The sequence below is a fragment of the Heloderma suspectum genome, chromosome 6 (genome assembly GCF_057233095.1).
Source record: "Heloderma suspectum isolate Gila_16-S chromosome 6, 16-S_ref, whole genome shotgun sequence".
In the NCBI taxonomy this organism is placed as follows: domain Eukaryota; kingdom Metazoa; phylum Chordata; class Lepidosauria; order Squamata; family Helodermatidae; genus Heloderma; species Heloderma suspectum.
The window spans coordinates 103,651,931-103,670,224 of NC_139463.1; the positions used below are offsets into that span (position 1 = coordinate 103,651,931).

Consider the following 18,294-nt stretch of genomic DNA (forward strand, 5'->3'; position numbering starts at 1 on the left):
AGAGGGAAAGAAAAAACTCCCCTGGGCTAATTACAGCTGATTCGAGCCAACTGGGCCTGAGTTCCTGTGGAACACTCTTCTCAGCCCAGCAAAGGCAGGGTTGCCCCTTTGGGGGAAGCTGCTTCGGGGGGAGCCGCAAGGGCCACCACCCTAACACTGGGTTGACTGGTTTTGCAGCTTTTTGGTGTGGGGCTTGGTTGTTTGCTTAGGATCCTGTTATGTGCTTGGGAGAGAGGACATATGACCAAGTTGGGGTACTTGGAGGGGCCCCAATTAGTGTGGTTACGGGTCAAGGGAGATATGGCGTCGGGAGGAGGGCTAGCCAGGTTAGGGGAACACGGCCCAGACAGTTAATGGCTTTGCCGTGTTCCGGCCCTGCCTCCCTTCAGCCTCAGGCGTAGTGGTTGCCCTATCAGCCTGCCCTCCGGTCTCCGGATGCTGCTATTAAATGCCAGATCAGTTCAGAATAAGACCTCTATCATCCATGATTTAATAGTGGATGAGGCAGCCGATCTGGTATGCGTAACTGAGACCTGGGTGGGCGAGCAGGAAAGAGTTAGTCTCTCCCAGCTCTGCCCACTGGGGTATTTGGTTCAGCATCAGGGAAGACCTGAAGGCCGAGGAAGGGGGGTTGCTTTGGTCTATAGGAGTTCCATCTCCCTCTGCAGGCTCCCTGTCCATGTGACTACTGGTCTGGAGTGTTTGCACCTTGTGTTGGGCCAGCAGGATAGACTGGGGACTCTGTTGGTGTACCGCCTACCCCACTGCTCAACAGACTCCCTATCTGAGCTGATGGAGGTGGTCTCAGGTACGCTGTTGCAATCCCCCAGACTGTTGGTTCTGTGGGATGTCAACATTCACCCTGGGGACACCTTGTCTGGGGCGGCTCAGGATTTCATGGCCTCCATGACGACCATAGGACTGTCCCAACGTGTCATCGGCCCGACACATGTAGTGGGGAATACTCTAGACTTGGTTTTCTCAACTGGACATGGAAATGGTGTTCTGAAGGTGGGGGACTTTGCATCAGTCCCCTTGTCGTGGTCAGATCATTACTTGCTGAGGTTTAGACGTACAGCAGCTTTTCCCCTCAGCAAGGGTGGGGGACCTATTAAAATGGTCCACCCCTGAAGGCATAGGGAACCAGATGGTTTCCAGAGGACTCTGGGGAGGTTCCCAGCTGATGTGGCGGGCTCTCCTGTCGAAACCCTGGTTGATCTGTGGAATGCAGAAATGACCTGGGCGGTTGACATGATTGCTCCTGAGTAGAGCTCATACTGCTCCGTGATATACCCCGGAGCTGAGAGCAATGAAACAAAATAGGAGACAGCTTGAGTACAGATGGAGAAGAACTCCTAGTGGATTCAATCGAATGCTGATATGTGCCTATAGTAAAGTATATTCAGGGGCATTGAGGGCAGCAAAAAAACATCCTGCTGCCTTTATTGAATCTTCTCTCTGCCGCCCAGCAGAGCTGTTCGGAGTCATCCGGGGGCTATTACATGCCTGCTCCAAGGACACTGTAGACCTCTCTGAGGCCCACTGTAATGCATTTGCTAGGCACTTCCAGGGTAAGATCCCTTGCATCCGCCAGGACTTAGACTCCAGTGTTATAGTAGGTGAATCTGGTGAGGTATCCAGAGCACAACCTGCGCTGTTTTCCTGGATGAGTTTCAGTTGGTACAGCTCGAGGACATTGACAAGGTACTTGGAAAAGTTCGTCCAAGCACTTCCGTACTGGATCCTTGCCCCTCTTGTCTTATAAAATCTGGCAGGGAAGGAACAGCTGGCTGGGCCAGGGAGGAGATTAATGCCTCCTTGTGAGAGGGGGTGGTCCTGGGCCACCTCAAAGAGGCAGTAGTGAGACCGCTCCTGAAAAAAACCTCCCTGGACCTGGAAAATCTTAGTAATTTTAGGCCAGTGTGGCAAATGTTCCTTTCCTGGGCAAGGTTCTTGAGCGGGTGGTTGCCAACCAGCTCCAGACACTCTTGGATGAGACCGATTATCTAGATCCATTTCAGTCTGGGTTCAGGTTGAGTTTTGGCACGGAATTGGCCTTGGTCACCCTGTATGATGACCTATCTCGGGAGAGAGACAGGAGGAGTGTGACCTTGTTGATTCTCCTTGACCTCTCTGCAGCTTTTGATACCATCAACCATGGTATCCTTCTGGAACGATTGTCTGAGCTGGGAGTGGGAGGCACTGCATTGCAGTTGTTTTGCTCCTTGGAGGGTTGGCTCCAGAAGGTGGTGCTTTGGAACCACTGCTCAGCCCCGTGGATTCTCGAATATGGAGTTCCACAGGGGTTGGTTTTGTCCCCCATGCAGTTCAACATCTACATGAAATGGTTGAGAGCGGTCATCTGGAGTTTTGGAGTGCGTTGTCATCAGTGTTCTGATGACACACAGCTCTATTTCTCCTTTTCATCTTCTTCAGGTGAGGCTGTGGATGTGCTGAATCAGTGCCTGGCTGCGACAATGGGCTGGATGAGGGCTAATAAACTGAAACTCAGTCCAGACAAGACTGAGATGCTGTTGGTGGGTGGTTCTGCTGACGGGATGGAGGGTGTTCAACCTGTTCTGGATGGGGTTGCACTCCCCCTGAAGGAGCAGGTCCATAGCTTGGGGGTCCTCCTGGCACCATCCTTGTCACTTGAGGCTCAGGTGGCCTCAGTGGCATGGAGTGCCTTCCACCAATTTGAGTTGGTGGCCCAGCTATGCCCCTATTTGGACAGGGATAACCATTGTCTTATGCTCTGGTAATCTCCGTGTTAGATTACTGCAATGCACTCTACATGGGGCTGCCTTTGAAGATGGTTCAGAAGGTGCAGCTTGTGCAAAATGCAGCGGCCAGATTGATATCAAGGGGCTAGAAGGTCCAAACGCATAAGACAGATTCTAGCCCGCCTGCACTGGCTGCCTGTATGTTTCCGAGCTCGATTCAAGGTGCTGGTTTTAACCTATAAAACACAGCTTGGGACCACAATACCTGACAGAGCGCCTCTCCCGGCACGAACCTACCTGTACACTATGCTCAACATCTAAGGCCCTCTCCAGCTGCCTACTCCAAGGGATGCTCGGAAATCGGCAGCAAGGGAGAGGACCTTCTCGGTGGTGGCCCCCAAATTATGGAATGATCTCCCCAATGAGGCCCGCCTGGCGCCAACAGTGTTATTTTTTTGGCCCCAGTTTAAGACCTTTCTCTTCTCCCAGGCATTTGGCAGCATATAAGTTTTAATTGATCCTGGAATGGAGTATGGTTATGGTTGTCTGCTTTGAGATTGCTTGTTGAAGTTGTTTTAGATATATGTTCTTGTATATTCTGTTTGTGTGTTTTTTATGGAATTGGCTTTTAAAATCTGTGTATTGTATTTTTGAATGTTTTAATCTTTGTAAACGGCCCAGAGAGCTTTGGCTATTGGGCGGTATAGAAATGTAATTAATAAATAAATGTCTAAACATGGGTTGTGGGTTGATAGAACTGATCAGCCTCAATAAGTGGTTCCAGTAGCAAAGGAGACTCTGAAGTTGTAAAAGTGGCAGGGCCAGACCTACTCTAGCAATTGCAAGTACTACCATTCATCCGTAGCAGGAAAGCCATATTTAAATTGGCAAAAATTAGAGTAGTATATCTCTGTGGTGATATGTAAAGGCTCCTTGATCCTATTCGCTCCTGATTACTATTTCCCCCACTATTATTCCCTCCAAAACAGTGGCAAAAGTGGGTGGGGCTGAAAAATCCAACTTTTAGTAGGAAGTATGTCTACTTAGAACTAAGCGTGAGTAGCATGTCTACTCACAAATAAGCAGGACAGGCCCTGGTATGTCGACTCATACGTAAGCAAGACTGAATCACTCAGCAGCTTCCTCTCTTGGTCTCCACCCTCTGCCCTGCAGGAAAAAGCTCTTCTCTCCCATCAGCAGCTGATTGGTGATAACTGCTTTCCAGACTAAGTAAGAGCAGAGCACATCTCTGAGCAGCTGCTGATTGGAGATAAAAGCATTTCCCTCCTGGTGGGGCCAGGGGAGGAGCTGCCATGGCTGGATGGGGAACCCCCATGGGCTTTATCAGGCCTGTGGGCCATAGGTTCCGTATCCCTGGCTTATACAGTGGCACATAATAAAATGAGCGTATTCCCTTGTATGCACTTACATGGATCACCAAACATAAGAGGCTATCCTTAATTAGAAATAAATTAGTTCAGCATAAATATTGCTATCTTGTGATTAACACAACGAAATTACTCCCAGAATCTTTCATCGTAAGATTCTTTCAGAAATCATGGACTGAATTAATTAGGGTGAGAGAGTTTTCTCAATAAGACATTCAGTGTTAATAAATGGTTTGGTAAGCAGTAGGTTTATTAAATTGCAAACACGAAACTAGGAACATCTCTGACTTCAGTATTTCTGGGTGAGACATTTTGTAACAAGTGTTACAGGTACAAAAGGGCAGATAGAGAAATTGTCAAGGTGTGAAGAATTAATGGTGCAAGTGACAGGAAAGAAAGGTGCGCTTTCTCAGTTACATTAGATTTGCCAAATGGGAAGAGATTCCTAAAAGCAATTGTAGGCCAAAGATCTTAGGATATGCCTTAATGGTTGCTAACTGGTATAAAAAGTATAACATTTATCATAGAATTTATCACTATCACAGAATACTTTTTAGAAAATGAGATTTAAAGGTATAATGAATGGGAGACAGACTTTTTTGTTAATTCTAAATACATTTGAGATGGAAGTTGTACCAATACCTGCAGTTGAGCTATTTGATTCAAGACTCCTGCATTTGTGCAAAATTAGTAGGACTCTTGCCATATTCAAAAAACTTACAGCAAAACAGTTTATTCAGGCAAAAGGGTATTGTAGAGTATTCTCCCTCGATACTTTACAGCAGGGGTCCCCAACCTTTTTGGACTCGTGGGCGCATTTGGGAATTTGCGATACTGCTTGGGCATCACCAAAAAATGCCTAATCAGCAGGTCGCTGCTTTGGCATCCACCTTTTGTGTTTGCGGATCTTAGGCCGCATCTCATTCAGCAAAACCTTTTGCTTCATGTCTGTTGGACTCCACATCGTCTCTTTAATAAGGGAGTGTCTAACGTGGCTGATTGCTGGTGGTGCAATACAGCTAATGCTTCTTTTACACATATGTTTTGGCAATGTCCAATAGTTGCTTCTTTTTGCAGATTGTACACGCTCTTTTAAATTCTTTACCTGGTTCATGGAAATTAACAAATGGTCAGCTTAAAAGGATTCTCTGCACCCTTTTAACAGCTAAAAACTGTTACTACAATATTGGAAGGAACAAACTATGGGATAACACACATTTAGATAAGTGTCAGCCTCTATCCGAGAAACCTCCTTGAAAGTCCTGCACAGATGGTACCCACATCGATCCAGCTGGCACATATTACTTCCAACGTGCAACCCCCTCTGTTGGAGAGGCTGTGGGGCAAAAGGCATATACTGTCATTTATGATGGGAATGCCCACGAATTCAGGGATTCTGGATACTGGTACACAGAGAAATAATTACTATTACCAGAGATATGGTTGTATACCAACCAGAACTTTATTATCATTGTATAAAGGATCTAATGGAAGTATTAAATGTAAAGATTTGCTATCATTCTTGTTAATTGCCACTTACCAGACAATCACATTGTAATGTTGTTTTTGATTTTTCATTTTCTTGATATATAATAAAAGTCTTTAAAAATATTACAGTAGTGGAAGGATAAACACTCTGTAATGCAGTATTTGAAAGAGTGGCATGTAGACATCGCCTTCAAATGGATCCTTATTTGGATATTTGGTCCGCTTTTGTTGCAGACCATGTATAAGTGCTAGAAAGTTGTATGCATTTCATACAAATCCATGTATGTATGTTTTAAAGGGGGGGTTAAAAAATGGGAAAAAATACTTTTGGGTGCCTGTAGGCGCCACATTGGGGACCCCGACCTACAACTTACAGAAGCCTTGATATTCTACAACAGTGGTGCAGAACTTTAGGCCCAAAGGTCAAATCTGGCCCTTCTGGGTTCTCCAGAGGGCCACAGTTCCTTCTCCCAGCCCCACCTCCTTTCCCCAACCAGCAATTGTTTGGTGGTTTCCCAGCTTTTATAGTCTCCCCACCCCCCACCCAAAAAGAGTCTGAAATGCCTCTCCTGAGGCTTAATTACAGGAAGTGAGAGTTTTAAGCTAATATATGTTGATGTTTGGGGTATCTTGTCCCCATCCTGGAATGTGGCCCTGAAAGCCTCTCTGAAATAGAATTCAGCCCTTGGGCTGAAACAGGTTCTGCACCCCTGCTCTACATCTTACTGCGGTCATTGCTGTTAAATGTGGTTGCAACAAACATGGCTTTCGCATGATGTTGGAAATTAGCTTCAATGCCATTTATAAGATACTGGCTTATCAAAGCTCTAGAAATTGCAGAAGTGGACAAGACTAGATAAAATTTGTGGAAGCAACGGTATTATGGTGCTAGATTTAGGAACAATATGGGCTCCATTTATAAATTATTGGCTTGAGAGACAATTTTGCCTTTGTAAGTAGCTGTCTGCCTGAAGTGGGATGGTGAATGGGTAAAACAGAGTCTTCCTTATTGGCCACATCATAACCCCTTGACTGTCTGTGTTCAGGGTTGGACCAAGCCCAATGCCTTCCATATCTGCATCACCTCATACAAGCTGGTGCTGCAGGACCACCAAGCCTTTCGACGCAAGAATTGGAAATATCTGATCTTGGATGAGGCTCAGAACATCAAGAACTTCAAATCTCAACGCTGGCAGTCTTTGCTCAACTTCAACAGGTGGGGAACAAGTGGTGTTGCCCTTGGAGCACAAAGGGCTGTCTCCTCCTCCTCCTCAGAGCTTCTCACGAGCCTGTCATATTTGTGTTCCAGCCAGAGGCGTCTGCTGCTGACCGGGACCCCTCTCCAGAACAGCCTGATGGAGTTGTGGTCCCTCATGCATTTCCTGATGCCCCACGTCTTCCAGTCACACCGTGAGTTCAAGGAGTGGTTTTCCAATCCGCTGACGGGTATGATTGAGGGCAGCCAGGAGTACAACGAGAACCTGGTCAAGAGGCTGCATAAGGTGAGTAGGACGGGCAGTGAGTGCCTCTGCCAGAGACTGCTGAAACTTTACAGGGGGTGGCTCACACGATAGGAAAATATCTAGGACTGGGAGAGGAAACTATCCCTCTGTGTTATCCTGCTAACAGGTGCTGCGGCCCTTCCTTCTGCGGAGGGTGAAAGTGGATGTCGAAAAGCAAATGCCAAAGAAATACGAGCATGTCATCAAGTGCCGGCTCTCTAAGCGCCAGCGTTATCTCTACGATGACTTCATGGCTCAAGCTACGTAAGTACAGAAGGGGAGCTGAGCAGCAGAGGCGGGGGGAGCACATTGGGAACCAGGATTGTTGGGTTTTGGTGAGGAAAGTTTTTGCTTGTGGCCTGGATCTTACGGTCTGTTAAGCAGGGTGTCTGGAGAAGGGAACTGGGGTCCTGAGGATGTGCTCAGTGGTTTCTCCCTGGCTTCCTGTTCTCTCAGTTCCTCCACACTGGGTAGCCCCCCACATCCCTTTCCTTCTTGAGACCAGTACAGGGGACTGTGGTGCTTGGTGCCTCTGGGCATGGCTGATTCTCTGTGGCCGGTTCTCCTTTCAGCACCAAGGAGACCTTGGCAACTGGGCACTTCATGAGTGTCATCAACATCCTGATGCAGCTCCGCAAGGTCTGCAACCATCCCAACCTCTTTGATCCGCGTCCAATCCACTCACCATTTATCACAGAGGGCGTCTGCTTCAACACAGCCTCCCTTGTCCTGCATGCCCTCGATAACGACCCTTTCAAGGCAGGTGCCTCCCACTCTGGTTTGGTGGGAGAGGGTAGGATTGGCCCATTTAGGGGGCACTGGGGTGGGAGGGTGACCATTGTCTTGGGAGCAAGAAGGGGCAAGCAGAGGGAGGGCAAACGAGGCATCAGAGTCAGGTTGGAACTCATTTCCTGCATGCGGGCCTTGCTCCTTCCAGCACGTGGACTTGGGTATTTTCGATTTGATCAACTTGGAGGGCCGTGTGTCCCGTTACGAGACGGACACGTTCCTGCCCAAGTGGAAGGTGACACGAAAACTGATCGAGGAGATTGCTGAGTCCCCAGACCCTCCTCCCAGGCCCAAGCCGGTCAAGATGAAAGTGAACAGGTACTTGGGCTTCCTCTCCCTGTCTCTTCAGTGGGTAGCTTCAACCAGAGATTTTGATTCTATGTTGCCCCAAGTCTGTGTTGCCCCAAGTCTATGTTGCCCCACCAATGTTCTTGGCAGGCTCAGAAAGGCAGTTTCAAGCCTTTTCCCTCAGCCTCAGACTCGTCAGCTCTGCATGATTGGGAGTTTTCTGTCCTGAAAAAGAGGCTGACATCAGGAAGAGGTTCTGCCTCTTTCAAGCAGTATCTAGATATGGCAGGTTACTGGCCAACAGCCAAGACACCCTTAGCTAATTGTCAGGGTGGAAACTGAGCTGATAGAACCCCAGAGCAGTTCTGATTCTGAGGAGGAACAGCAATCCATGGGAGAGGAGCGTGCTCATCTCTCACAGGCAGAGCAGCTGGCAGAGATTCCTCCTGCCAGCATTCCTGAGATAGATAGTGACCCTGGCAGCAAGAGAGTGCAGGAGGGGGGCTTGCTGAACGCTCGACGCTGACGCCAGGAGCGACGAGCGATGGCGGGCGCGGAAAGGAGGCGTAGCGCTCGTTTGGCACGCAAGCAACAGGCGCGTCCCGAGGACCCAAGGGAAAGAGGGAGGATCTCCCCCTAGCCCATAAGTTCAGGGTTTTCCCATGATTCTCCTTCAAACGGGGACCAATAGCCTAACCTGGAGCATAGGCTACTCTGCTGTTCCTTGCTTAGGCTGGTGATTAGCATCTGAAAGAGTCATTAAGTTGTAAAAGGATTAAAGCCTTGAAAAGAATCCTTTTGTCTGTGTCTTGCCTTAGCTATTGGAGTAGACTGAAAGAGGCTGCCAGGGCGCTCCTGACACTAATGAGTTCCCAAGATCCTGACTCAAAATATTCCCCTGACGAGAGAGCAGAGAGAGTACAGAAGTCTTGCTTGAGATCTGCCTATTAGGAACTCCACTCTAGAGGATGGAGATCTCACAGGGGGGATGTCCAGGATCCTAGTGCTGAATCAGTCGTTTTCCTCCCTTTCTTCTCCCTCAGGATGCTGCAGCCAATGCCCAAGCCAGAGAACCGTACAGTGGTGCTGGTGAACAGCCCTCGTCCCCCAGCCCCCCTGCAGAGACCTGTAGCTCCTGTGCTTCCAGAGCCACTGACACCTGCTCTCACCCCCATTCCACACCCAGGCCCAGTCTTGCCAGGGCCCGTGCAGCCTCCCTCACTCCCTGTCTCAGTCTCCCTCCCTGTGTCCATCCCGATGGCCCCCTCGCCAGTGACCATGTCGATACCAGTGCCTCCTTCCGCCAGACCACAAACCCAGACTCTAGTGCCTACTCTGAGCCAGAACAACACAGCTGCTGCTGCCCTGCTGCAGGGTCAAGCCTCTGCTCCCCAGGGTAAGCATCAGAGGTCCCAGAGATGTGGGAGGGGTAGAGGGTTGTTCCCTCTCTCAGTTGAGCCCTGGTTTCTAAGCAGTTCTCTGCAGGGATACACTGAGAAGTTTTACTGCCTTGACTGAGAGAGAGAGAGAGAGAGTCATGCTCATGTATGACATAGGAGTGTCAGATTTCATTTTTAATTTTCATTTTGAAGTTTTAAGCTTCTAGTCCTTGTCCTTGTGAATATGCTGCTTCTGTGCAGCAGAACTGCTTCAACCATGGGTGCCTCTGTCTTAATGGGGTGGGGGTGGGGATAATGGGTATTGCTGGGAAGGGTTAGTTGAGGCAGAGATAGGGCTGAAAGAAGCTTTCTTTTATCCCATTTGGAACAACAAAATCCCTTTTTAGGAGAGCAGGGCTAGATCAGGAAGCCCCTCCATGTCTCTAATCTTCTTCTTTTTCCACAGTCCTGCCCATGGCGATGACGGCAGCTCAGCTGGTTCCAAACACTCCCCGGCCCCTCCTCCCACCCCCTCCTATTTCTCCTGTCACAACAGCCTCCTCCTCCTCCTTGAAGCCTGGTGTAGTGCCAGTCCCCGTGGGGCAGCAGCAGCCCCTCAGCACCATGGGCATCACCCCTGTGGGGGGGCAGCAGCAGCCCCTCAGCAACTTGGCCATCACCCCTGTGGGGCAGCCGCCGCCGCAGCCCCTCAGCACCAAGCCCATCAGCACCCTGGGCATATCCCCTGTGGGGCAGCAGCAGCCCATCAACACTTTGGGCATGTCCCCCCTGGGGGGGCAGCAGCAGCCCATCAACACCTTGGGCATGCCCCCCTTGGGGGGGCAGCAGCAGCAGCCTACCAGCACTTTGGGCCCAACCCCTGCAGCCCAACAGTCTACCAGCACCATGGCCTCAGGCACCGTTGGAGGCATGATGAAGCCTGTGAACATCCATCCTGCGGGCCCCGCCTTACCTGGCTACAACTTTGCAACTGGACCCCTGCAGCAAAGGCTTCTGCTGTCCCCAGACATGCAGGCCCGGTTGCCCTGTGAGTATCACAAGGGCAGCGTGAAGAAGGCAGCACGTGGGGAGGGCTGTCTCCAGAGCCTCAGCATCCCTTCTTTCTTTCTCTCCAGCGGGGGAAGTGGTGAGCCTTGGACAGCTTGCCTCGCTGGCCAACCGGCCCCTCCAGAGTGCTCCCGGCAGCAAACCCCTCACGTTCCAAATCCAAGGAAACAAGCTTACCTTGACGGGTACGCAGGTGCGCCAGGTCACTATGCCTCAGCCAGCCCGACAGCTGCCAAGTAGGTAAACCCCAGTCCCCCCACGACTCCCAATGACATCCCTCTGCGCTGCATGGTGCGTGTTTTGCTGGGCTGTATTACTGGAGAGAATAGGTCAGGGGTGGGCCGCACTAATAGTTTTTTTAACAGCACGGCGCCTCTCAAACCGAGCTTGTCGAAGAGAAAGCTCTGGCCTCACCTCCTCTCTGACATGCTGGTTTTCAATGCACAGACAGTTCACATGAGGGGCCATCTGACCTCGCGCTTGCCATCTGCAGTGGATTGGCCTGTTAACAGATAACCTCTTTTCCACTCCCGTTACCCGAGTCCTCCTGTGGAACAGAACTGTCAGATCTTAGTTGTAGATCTGCAAGGGGGCAATCAGAACCTAGCAAGATTCTTGTACAGGGGAGTGATAACACCAGGTTGTTGAGGGGGCATGATGAAAGGGCAATGGGGTCCGGGGGAGATGGCCTCTTTTCTCTTTCAGCAGAGGAACAGTCCCTCTAAGCTCCTGATGCCTCTTTGTGAGCCATCCGGTGACCCGAGGGATACAAGAAATGCCAGAGCCTTGCCTTACGTAGAGGACCACTGTTTCTTTGGTGGGATCTCTGTAGGAAGGCTTACACCTGCACATTTGAAGCATTGCTGCCCCCTGCAGGCCCAACTGGCAATTGAGTGGACCATTCTCTCCCCTCTTGCTCTCCTCATAGGGAATGTAGTTCACCTGGTGTCTGCTGGGGGGCAGCACCACATCATCAGCCAGCCGGCGCAAGTGGCTTTGATCCAGGCCATGGCCCAGCAGGCTGGGCAGGCCCCAGTGGGTGTGCAGGCTGTGCCAGGCCACCAGCCCCCCACCATCCTGCCCGTCCCAGCTGCCAGCACAGCCGCTGCCGCTGTTGCCTCCACAGCAACCATCAGTGTCCCCATTGCTGCCACCCAAGGTCAGTCAATATCAGGATTCCTGGATGTTATTTCTAGCTCTTGAAGGGAAGTCGAGTTGAAGGACTCGGTGCCAGGTCTCCTGGGCCTTTGTCCTTGGGTCAGTAAACTTCCCTCCTGTGCCCCAAACTGTACCTCCTTTCTTTCCTCTTCCCTCCTCCTGCATCAGTTCCATCATCTGCTACTAGCCACCTTCTCCCCTGTTTCCTTCCCCCATCCTATGTCTGAGTCTTCTGCCATGCTGCTCCCTACACTCAGTTGACGCTCCTGTTCAGTGCCTTCTGCTTTGTGAGGCTTGCCTTTCTGTGCCAGCTTAACATAAATGTCAGATAGTAATTGCCAGGCAATGGCCCTGCTCCATAGGGCCACCCCAGTGCAGCATCTCTTCTCTGCTGTTGCCTCCGCAGTGCCCTCCTCTGCAGTGAATAGCTCTGGTGTGGTGAAGATCGTGGTGCGTCAGGCCCCTCGAGATGGCCTGGTGTCCCCCTCACCTGGCCCGCAGCAACCCCCTCTGCGTCCGGCTACGCCAACAACTGCTGCCACCCTGCCTGGCCTTCCAGCAGCCCTCATGGCCCAGCGAGCCCCACTCCCCATGAACCCTGTGCCACCAGTCAGGCTGCCCACTCAGCCCCTGGTGCCAGTGAGGACACCCACTCCAGCTCCTCTGCAGGCCCTTGTGAGACCCATGCTGCGAATGGTCCAGGCGCCCAACCCCAGCATGGAGCAGCAGCTGGGTAAGCATGCCTCCCAATACCCCAGGCACAGCTTTCTGCATCTGAGATGATTTGAGGGTTGGTTTCATGGCCTTCAGCGTCAGATTTTTAGGACCTTCCGCTGCTCCCCTTGTCTGTCACCCTCATGGTTACACGTTTGTTCCTTTCTGCATTGACAGCTTCCCTGCCTCTCACAGTGGCCCCATTTGCTGTCAGCCCAGCTGCCACTGCCACTGTCGCCACCAACACCCCCCCTGCTATGGCTTCCCACATCACCTCAAGCCCAATGCCCAAGGAGGAACCAGAGATGTTAACGCTGCGCTCCACGACACCTACACCTCCCCCCCCTTCAGTCCTGGCCCCAAGGCCTCGACGGCAGCCGCCTCCCCCGCCCCGTTCACCCTTCTATCTGGTGAGTTGCCTGGCCAGGGGACTTGGGGGCTCTGGGTGGGATTGTGGGGCAGGGTTGCCAAGAAGCTGGTAGATGCTCAGGGGCTTGTGATGTGGGAAAGGGTCGAGTTCCACTCCACCTGACTGATCCCCCCCCAAACTCTGGGCTGCAGGAATCACTTGAAGAAAAGCGGAAAAAGCAGAAGGAGGAGCGCCTTGACCGGCTTTTCCGCCTCAACGAGCAGCACTGCAACCTTGTGCCCATTTACGGTACTGAGGTGCTGCACTTCTGCACCCTCTTCCCCCCTGCTCCCCCTTCTTGGAGGGAGGAGGAGGAGGAGGAGAGCGAGGGGCGAGGGGCGGCCGTCCAGGAAGTAGAACCAAAGGGCTCGAGAGGAGCTAGCTATACACACTGCTACGCAGCACAAGTGCAAAGGGACCCTGAGCGCCTCGAGGCCTACTGGCAGCGGGCAGAGACCTTGGCCCAGGCTATCCTGATGCCCCAGCAGCGAATCGAGGAACTCAGAGACATCATAGAGAGGTAATGTTTTCTTCCTGTGGGCACTTCGACATTTGGAAGGGGGCATGGCAAAGGAACACAGTGGGTGTGGAGAAGCACTTCAGTTTTCCAGAGTGTTCTTGAGTTGTTCCAGTTTTAATCGCTGAAAACAACCCAGGAGTCCCTGCTCTCTGGAGGTGCCCTGGCACTTCCCTTACTGCCCTTAGCCTTCCTTCTATCTCTGCAGGTTCATTTTCGTTATGCCTCCCGTGGAGGCTCCTGCTATCACCATGCACACCTCTCACCCGCCCCCATCGCTCCTGCTCCAGCAGGCTGTCTTCAAGGAGACCCTGCGCCAAGAGCTCTCACCTCATGCCAGCTGCCTGCATCGTATCATTTGCAACATGAGAACTCAGTTCCCAGACCTCCGCCTCATCCAGTACGACTGTGGTACGTGTTGCAGGGTAGAGTCCATGGGACATCAACTGAGGATGAGGGCAGTGTGTTTAGGCCAGGGGTGGAGAGCCTCTTTCAGCCTGAGGACCAAGTTCAATTTCAGAGATGCTCTCAGGGGCCATATTTCAGTGGTGGGTAGGGCTGAAGGTAAAAGGGGTGGGGCCAAAAATACAAAAATTGCCAGGATACTATAGCATAAAGCTCTTAGTGTCAGTAACGAAGCCTTAGGAGAGGCATTTCACTCTTTCAAAATTGGGGGGGGGGGGGGACAAAAACCAGGAAACCATCAAATGATCGATGGTGGGGGAAGGGGGTGGGGTCAGAGGAAGGGGTGGGGCTCTCTGGGGGACCACAGAGGTCCAGATTGGAATTTGGGGGGAGGGGCGGATTTGGCCCCTGGGCCTGAGGTTGCCCACCCCTGGTTTAGGCTATGCATTAAAGCTGGGCAAGCTGGTTTCTGGATGGACACAGGTACACATATTGATGATTCTTTGCCTCCTGGTCAATTTCTGTCTCTGAACTTCCTTTCACCTGTAGGGAAGCTGCAGACGTTGGATGTTCTTCTGCGGCAGCTCAAGGCTGGGGCCCACCGTGTCCTTATCTTCACCCAGATGACCCGCATGTTGGACGTGCTGGAGCAGTTCCTCAATTATCATGGACACATCTACTTACGGCTGGATGGTAGCACCCGCGTGGAGCAACGACAGGTGAGTCATAGTGACCTGCTGCCTCTTGTGGAAAGTGAAGGGAACACCCAGGACAGCAACAGTTTTGACAAATCAGTCTGTAAAGATTTCCCTCAAAAGTCCAGGAAACGATCATCTGTGTTTGGAAGAAATGAGGGGCAGCACACGGGCCTTTTGCCGTTGGCCAGAGGACTAATGGCTGCTGGGTGGGCAAGTAAAGGGCCTGAGGACTATATGGAGAAGGGGACTAGAGGTCACAGGACAAGAGAGCCAGGCAAGACATGGAATCTCCATCCTCTAATGCAGTGGTCTCTAAACCTTTTTGATCGCGCACCCCTGTCAGTAAACATTTTTTGAGCACACATCCCCAATATATGTGTATTTATTTATAAATGATATACATTTACTACTGTACTAATATATTATATACATTATAAAACGTATGTAAAAATAGAAATAAAAAAGGATGAGATAAAGATGAAATAAACAATATTTTTAAAATAATTTTAGCTCTCACTAAAAAAAAAATCAATATTTTTAGTAAGAGCAATGAGATTGAATATGCTTCATTGTTTTTGAAAATCTTGGTTTAACACTTTTGTGATTCAGCGATTCGAAGGTCTGGTTCTAAGTTCAGTTTATTTCGATACTTGGTTTTAATGGCTGTCATAGCTGAAAAAGACACCTCACAAAAATATGTAGATACAAATGGAAGAAGTGCATCTTTGGCTGTGCTTACTAAATCATGATACTCATTTTTCAATCCCATCCACCAATTATGCAAAGGTTTTTGTCCATCTTCCCTGATGTCAATCAGTTGTTCTTGCAAACTAATTGGAAGGTGTTGCATTTTTATATTTTTAACAAATGGGTTCAAAACCCACTGAAACTCTTCAAAAGATTTTTAAACAGGTTAGAAAGTTAAATTTCCAAGTGTTTTAAGTGTGTGGATATGAGAGTTTGTATAGGTGACGTACATCATTTTCGGCAACAGAATCACATACCAATGAAAACATTTCCAAACATCCATTTTCAAAATGTTCTCTCCATAGCACAAATTTCTTTTGAAAAGCAGTTACTTTCTCATTCACTGTTAAAATGTTGCCATTACCTTGAAGAGACAGATTACATGTGTTTATTTTTTCAAAAATATCTGCTGGGTAACATACTATTGACAGCTACTTGTCATCACAGAAGAGGTCAGCAAATTTGGAACAAATTTGCTGACCTTTGGCAGGATGGCAGCTGCTCCGGTACCACAGCCAAGGAAGCAACTCTGCCTTCCTCTGCCGTGCCTGGCAGAGACTGGTGCGGTTGCTTTCTGTGGCCGTGGCAGAGGCAGGATAGGACTGGAGCCGACACAGAAATGCCATGGAGCTTCACTCTGGGCTCCTGTCCTGCTGCCTCCGCCACCATCATTGCACACAACTGCAGCTCATTGGGGCAGCAGGAGGTTGCTCAGTTATCAGGTGGCTGGCTCACCCCAGTGGATCATCTTGTGCACCCCCTGGGGTGCGCGCACCCCACTTTGGAGACCACTGCTCTAATGTAGGGCCTTTTGCAGATAGTGCTTAATGGCGTTAGGAAGTAAAGCCAGAAGTCCCAGCCCTGGATTTTCATTCCCTTTTTGACTCTGGGTTCTTCTCTGACCCTGGCAGGCACTCATGGAGCGTTTCAACGCAGATAAGCGCATTTTCTGTTTCATCTTGTCAACGCGCAGTGGTGGTGTGGGGGTGAACCTGACTGGGGCTGACACTGTGGTGTTCTATGACAGCGACTGGAACCCCACCATGGATGCCCAGGCTCAAGATCGCTGCCACCGTATCGGGCAGACACGGGACGTTCACATCTACAGGTTAGCTGGGCTCTCTGTTCCATAGACATGGAACAGACAAAGCTGCCTTATGCAAAGTCTAACCATTGGTCCATCTAGCTCAGTATTGTCTGCAGCAGGGGTGGGCAACATGTGGCCCTCCACATGTTTTAGCTCATCAGTCCTAGCCAGCACAGCCAGCAGTGAGGAACCATGGGAGTTGCAGGCCAAAACATCTGAAAGACCACAAGTTGCCCACCTCTGGTCTGCAGTGACTGGCAGTGGCTCTCCAGGGTTTCAGTCAGGGGTTATTCCCAGTCTTATTTGGAGATGCCAGGATCAAACCAGACACGTGCTCTAGGAGGTGATATAGCCATAAGAGATTGCCGAATGCGCTTTCTAAAGGAGACTTGGACTACAAATGGGATGATGCTGTGGACACAAGCAGTAAAGTGTAGGTTAACTCTCTGATGCCCTCTTTAGGTTGATCAGTGAAAGGACAGTGGAAGAAAATATCCTGAAGAAGGCCAATCAGAAAAGGATGCTGGGAGATATGGCCATTGAGGGAGGCAACTTCACCACAGCCTACTTCAAGCAGGTGATCATGCAAATCTGTCGTTGTTGCAGAGGCTGAGGGCTGAATTATGCTTTGTGCCACCCATAGGAAAGTTGGCTTTGTGATAACATTGCTTTGATGCTTAGCTCCGTAAAGAGGTCTCTTATCTCTGTGGATGATCTGGAGGCATCCTTAGGAGTGATTACAGAGGGGCAGTTGTCTTGGTCTGCTGCAGGAAAAGCATCTTGCGACATTTTACAGACAATCCTGTTAGCTGCAATGTGGATTTTCAGCAGATGCATGTCCAAGAGCAAGCAGCTCACTGCCCGGAGGCCATTTGTAACTGGTTTCTTTCTGTGCTCCTCAGCAAACCATTCGTGAGCTGTTTGATATGCCGCTAGATGAACCAGCTAAGAAAGAAGGGGAGGCCCCAGCTCCAGCACAGGAGGAGGAAGAGGACCCCATGGCCACCAAACAGGCCCAGATTCTGGAGCAGGTAAGCTGCCTTCACCCAGCCGTGATGCTGAAGGTAGGATGGTGGCCCTCTGACAAGGGACCTTGCTTACCTCTGCCTGAATACGTCTGGCTCACAGGCACTATGCAAGGCAGAAGACCCCGAAGACATCCGGGCAGCCACGCAGGCCAAGGCAGAGCAAGTGGCTGAGCTGGCCGAGTTCAACGAGAACATCCCTTTAGACACAGAAGAGAGGCCCAGCAGAGAAGAGGAAGAGGAAATGTCTAAGGCTGAGCAGGAGATTGCCTCACTGGTAGAACAGGTACATAGTCTCTTGGTGCTTCTGTGTGCCTTTAAAAGTGATGGAGAGGGAATGGGATCCTGTTTCTCTGCGGTGTGTGCTGATTGGGGTCATATTGAGCACCCTTATCAGACCACTCCAAAGGTCAGGCAGAGTGTTTTCTCAGCCCTGCTACCTGCGATCCTTATAACTGGCATTGATGTGGTTTGAGCCATGAAAAGCATGTACTGCTATTGATCTGTGGGTCCTCCTTTTCCAGCAAGACATCCAGGAAGCTCATTAGCCAGCATCATTTTAGAAGCTCCACTTCCCAAATCCATCTTCCCTTCCTTCTAATGTGCTTAGACTGAGTATATTCCTACCTGTTTCCTTATTCTGACTGATGGACCTGCACTTTTCCGCAAAGTTCCCCCTGAATGTCTTTTTCCCTTTTGCAGCTCACCCCCATTGAACGCTATGCCATGAACTTCCTGGAGGCATCTCTGGAGGACATCAGCCGGGAGGAGTTGAAGCAGGCAGAGGTAAACCCCCCACCCATTATCGCAGGTGCCCTACATATAGCCTCTTGTCAGGCATGTGTGGCTGGAATTTTGGCTGGCTGCATCTTCTTCCAATTTGAAGTTGGTCAGCTCCTCAGTCTGATG

General features: G+C 50.4%; 1 protein-coding gene across 10 annotated transcripts in view; it reads left to right on the top strand.

Annotated features, from left to right (window-relative positions):
• Nucleotides 1–18,294, top strand: part of SRCAP (Snf2 related CREBBP activator protein) — a 48,359-nt gene that overhangs the window by 24,672 nt on the left and 5,393 nt on the right. For 9 of the 10 annotated variants that reach the window (XM_084805876.1, XM_084805878.1, XM_084805881.1 and 6 more), the window contains 19 exons: nucleotides 6,646–6,815; nucleotides 6,909–7,101; nucleotides 7,229–7,365; nucleotides 7,674–7,860; nucleotides 8,039–8,208; nucleotides 9,222–9,574; nucleotides 10,024–10,605; nucleotides 10,694–10,861; nucleotides 11,554–11,784; nucleotides 12,190–12,516; nucleotides 12,675–12,907; nucleotides 13,059–13,426; nucleotides 13,632–13,834; nucleotides 14,378–14,547; nucleotides 16,185–16,381; nucleotides 16,823–16,937; nucleotides 17,263–17,391; nucleotides 17,489–17,671; nucleotides 18,088–18,171. In XM_084805876.1, the coding sequence (XP_084662002.1) occupies nucleotides 6,646–6,815; nucleotides 6,909–7,101; nucleotides 7,229–7,365; nucleotides 7,674–7,860; nucleotides 8,039–8,208; nucleotides 9,222–9,574; nucleotides 10,024–10,605; nucleotides 10,694–10,861; nucleotides 11,554–11,784; nucleotides 12,190–12,516; nucleotides 12,675–12,907; nucleotides 13,059–13,426; nucleotides 13,632–13,834; nucleotides 14,378–14,547; nucleotides 16,185–16,381; nucleotides 16,823–16,937; nucleotides 17,263–17,391; nucleotides 17,489–17,671; nucleotides 18,088–18,171 (4,200 nt within the window). The remainder of the gene's footprint in view (nucleotides 1–6,645; nucleotides 6,816–6,908; nucleotides 7,102–7,228; nucleotides 7,366–7,673; nucleotides 7,861–8,038; nucleotides 8,209–9,221; nucleotides 9,575–10,023; nucleotides 10,606–10,693; nucleotides 10,862–11,553; nucleotides 11,785–12,189; nucleotides 12,517–12,674; nucleotides 12,908–13,058; nucleotides 13,427–13,631; nucleotides 13,835–14,377; nucleotides 14,548–16,184; nucleotides 16,382–16,822; nucleotides 16,938–17,262; nucleotides 17,392–17,488; nucleotides 17,672–18,087; nucleotides 18,172–18,294) is intronic. The other variant, XM_084805886.1, reaches the window with a different exon arrangement.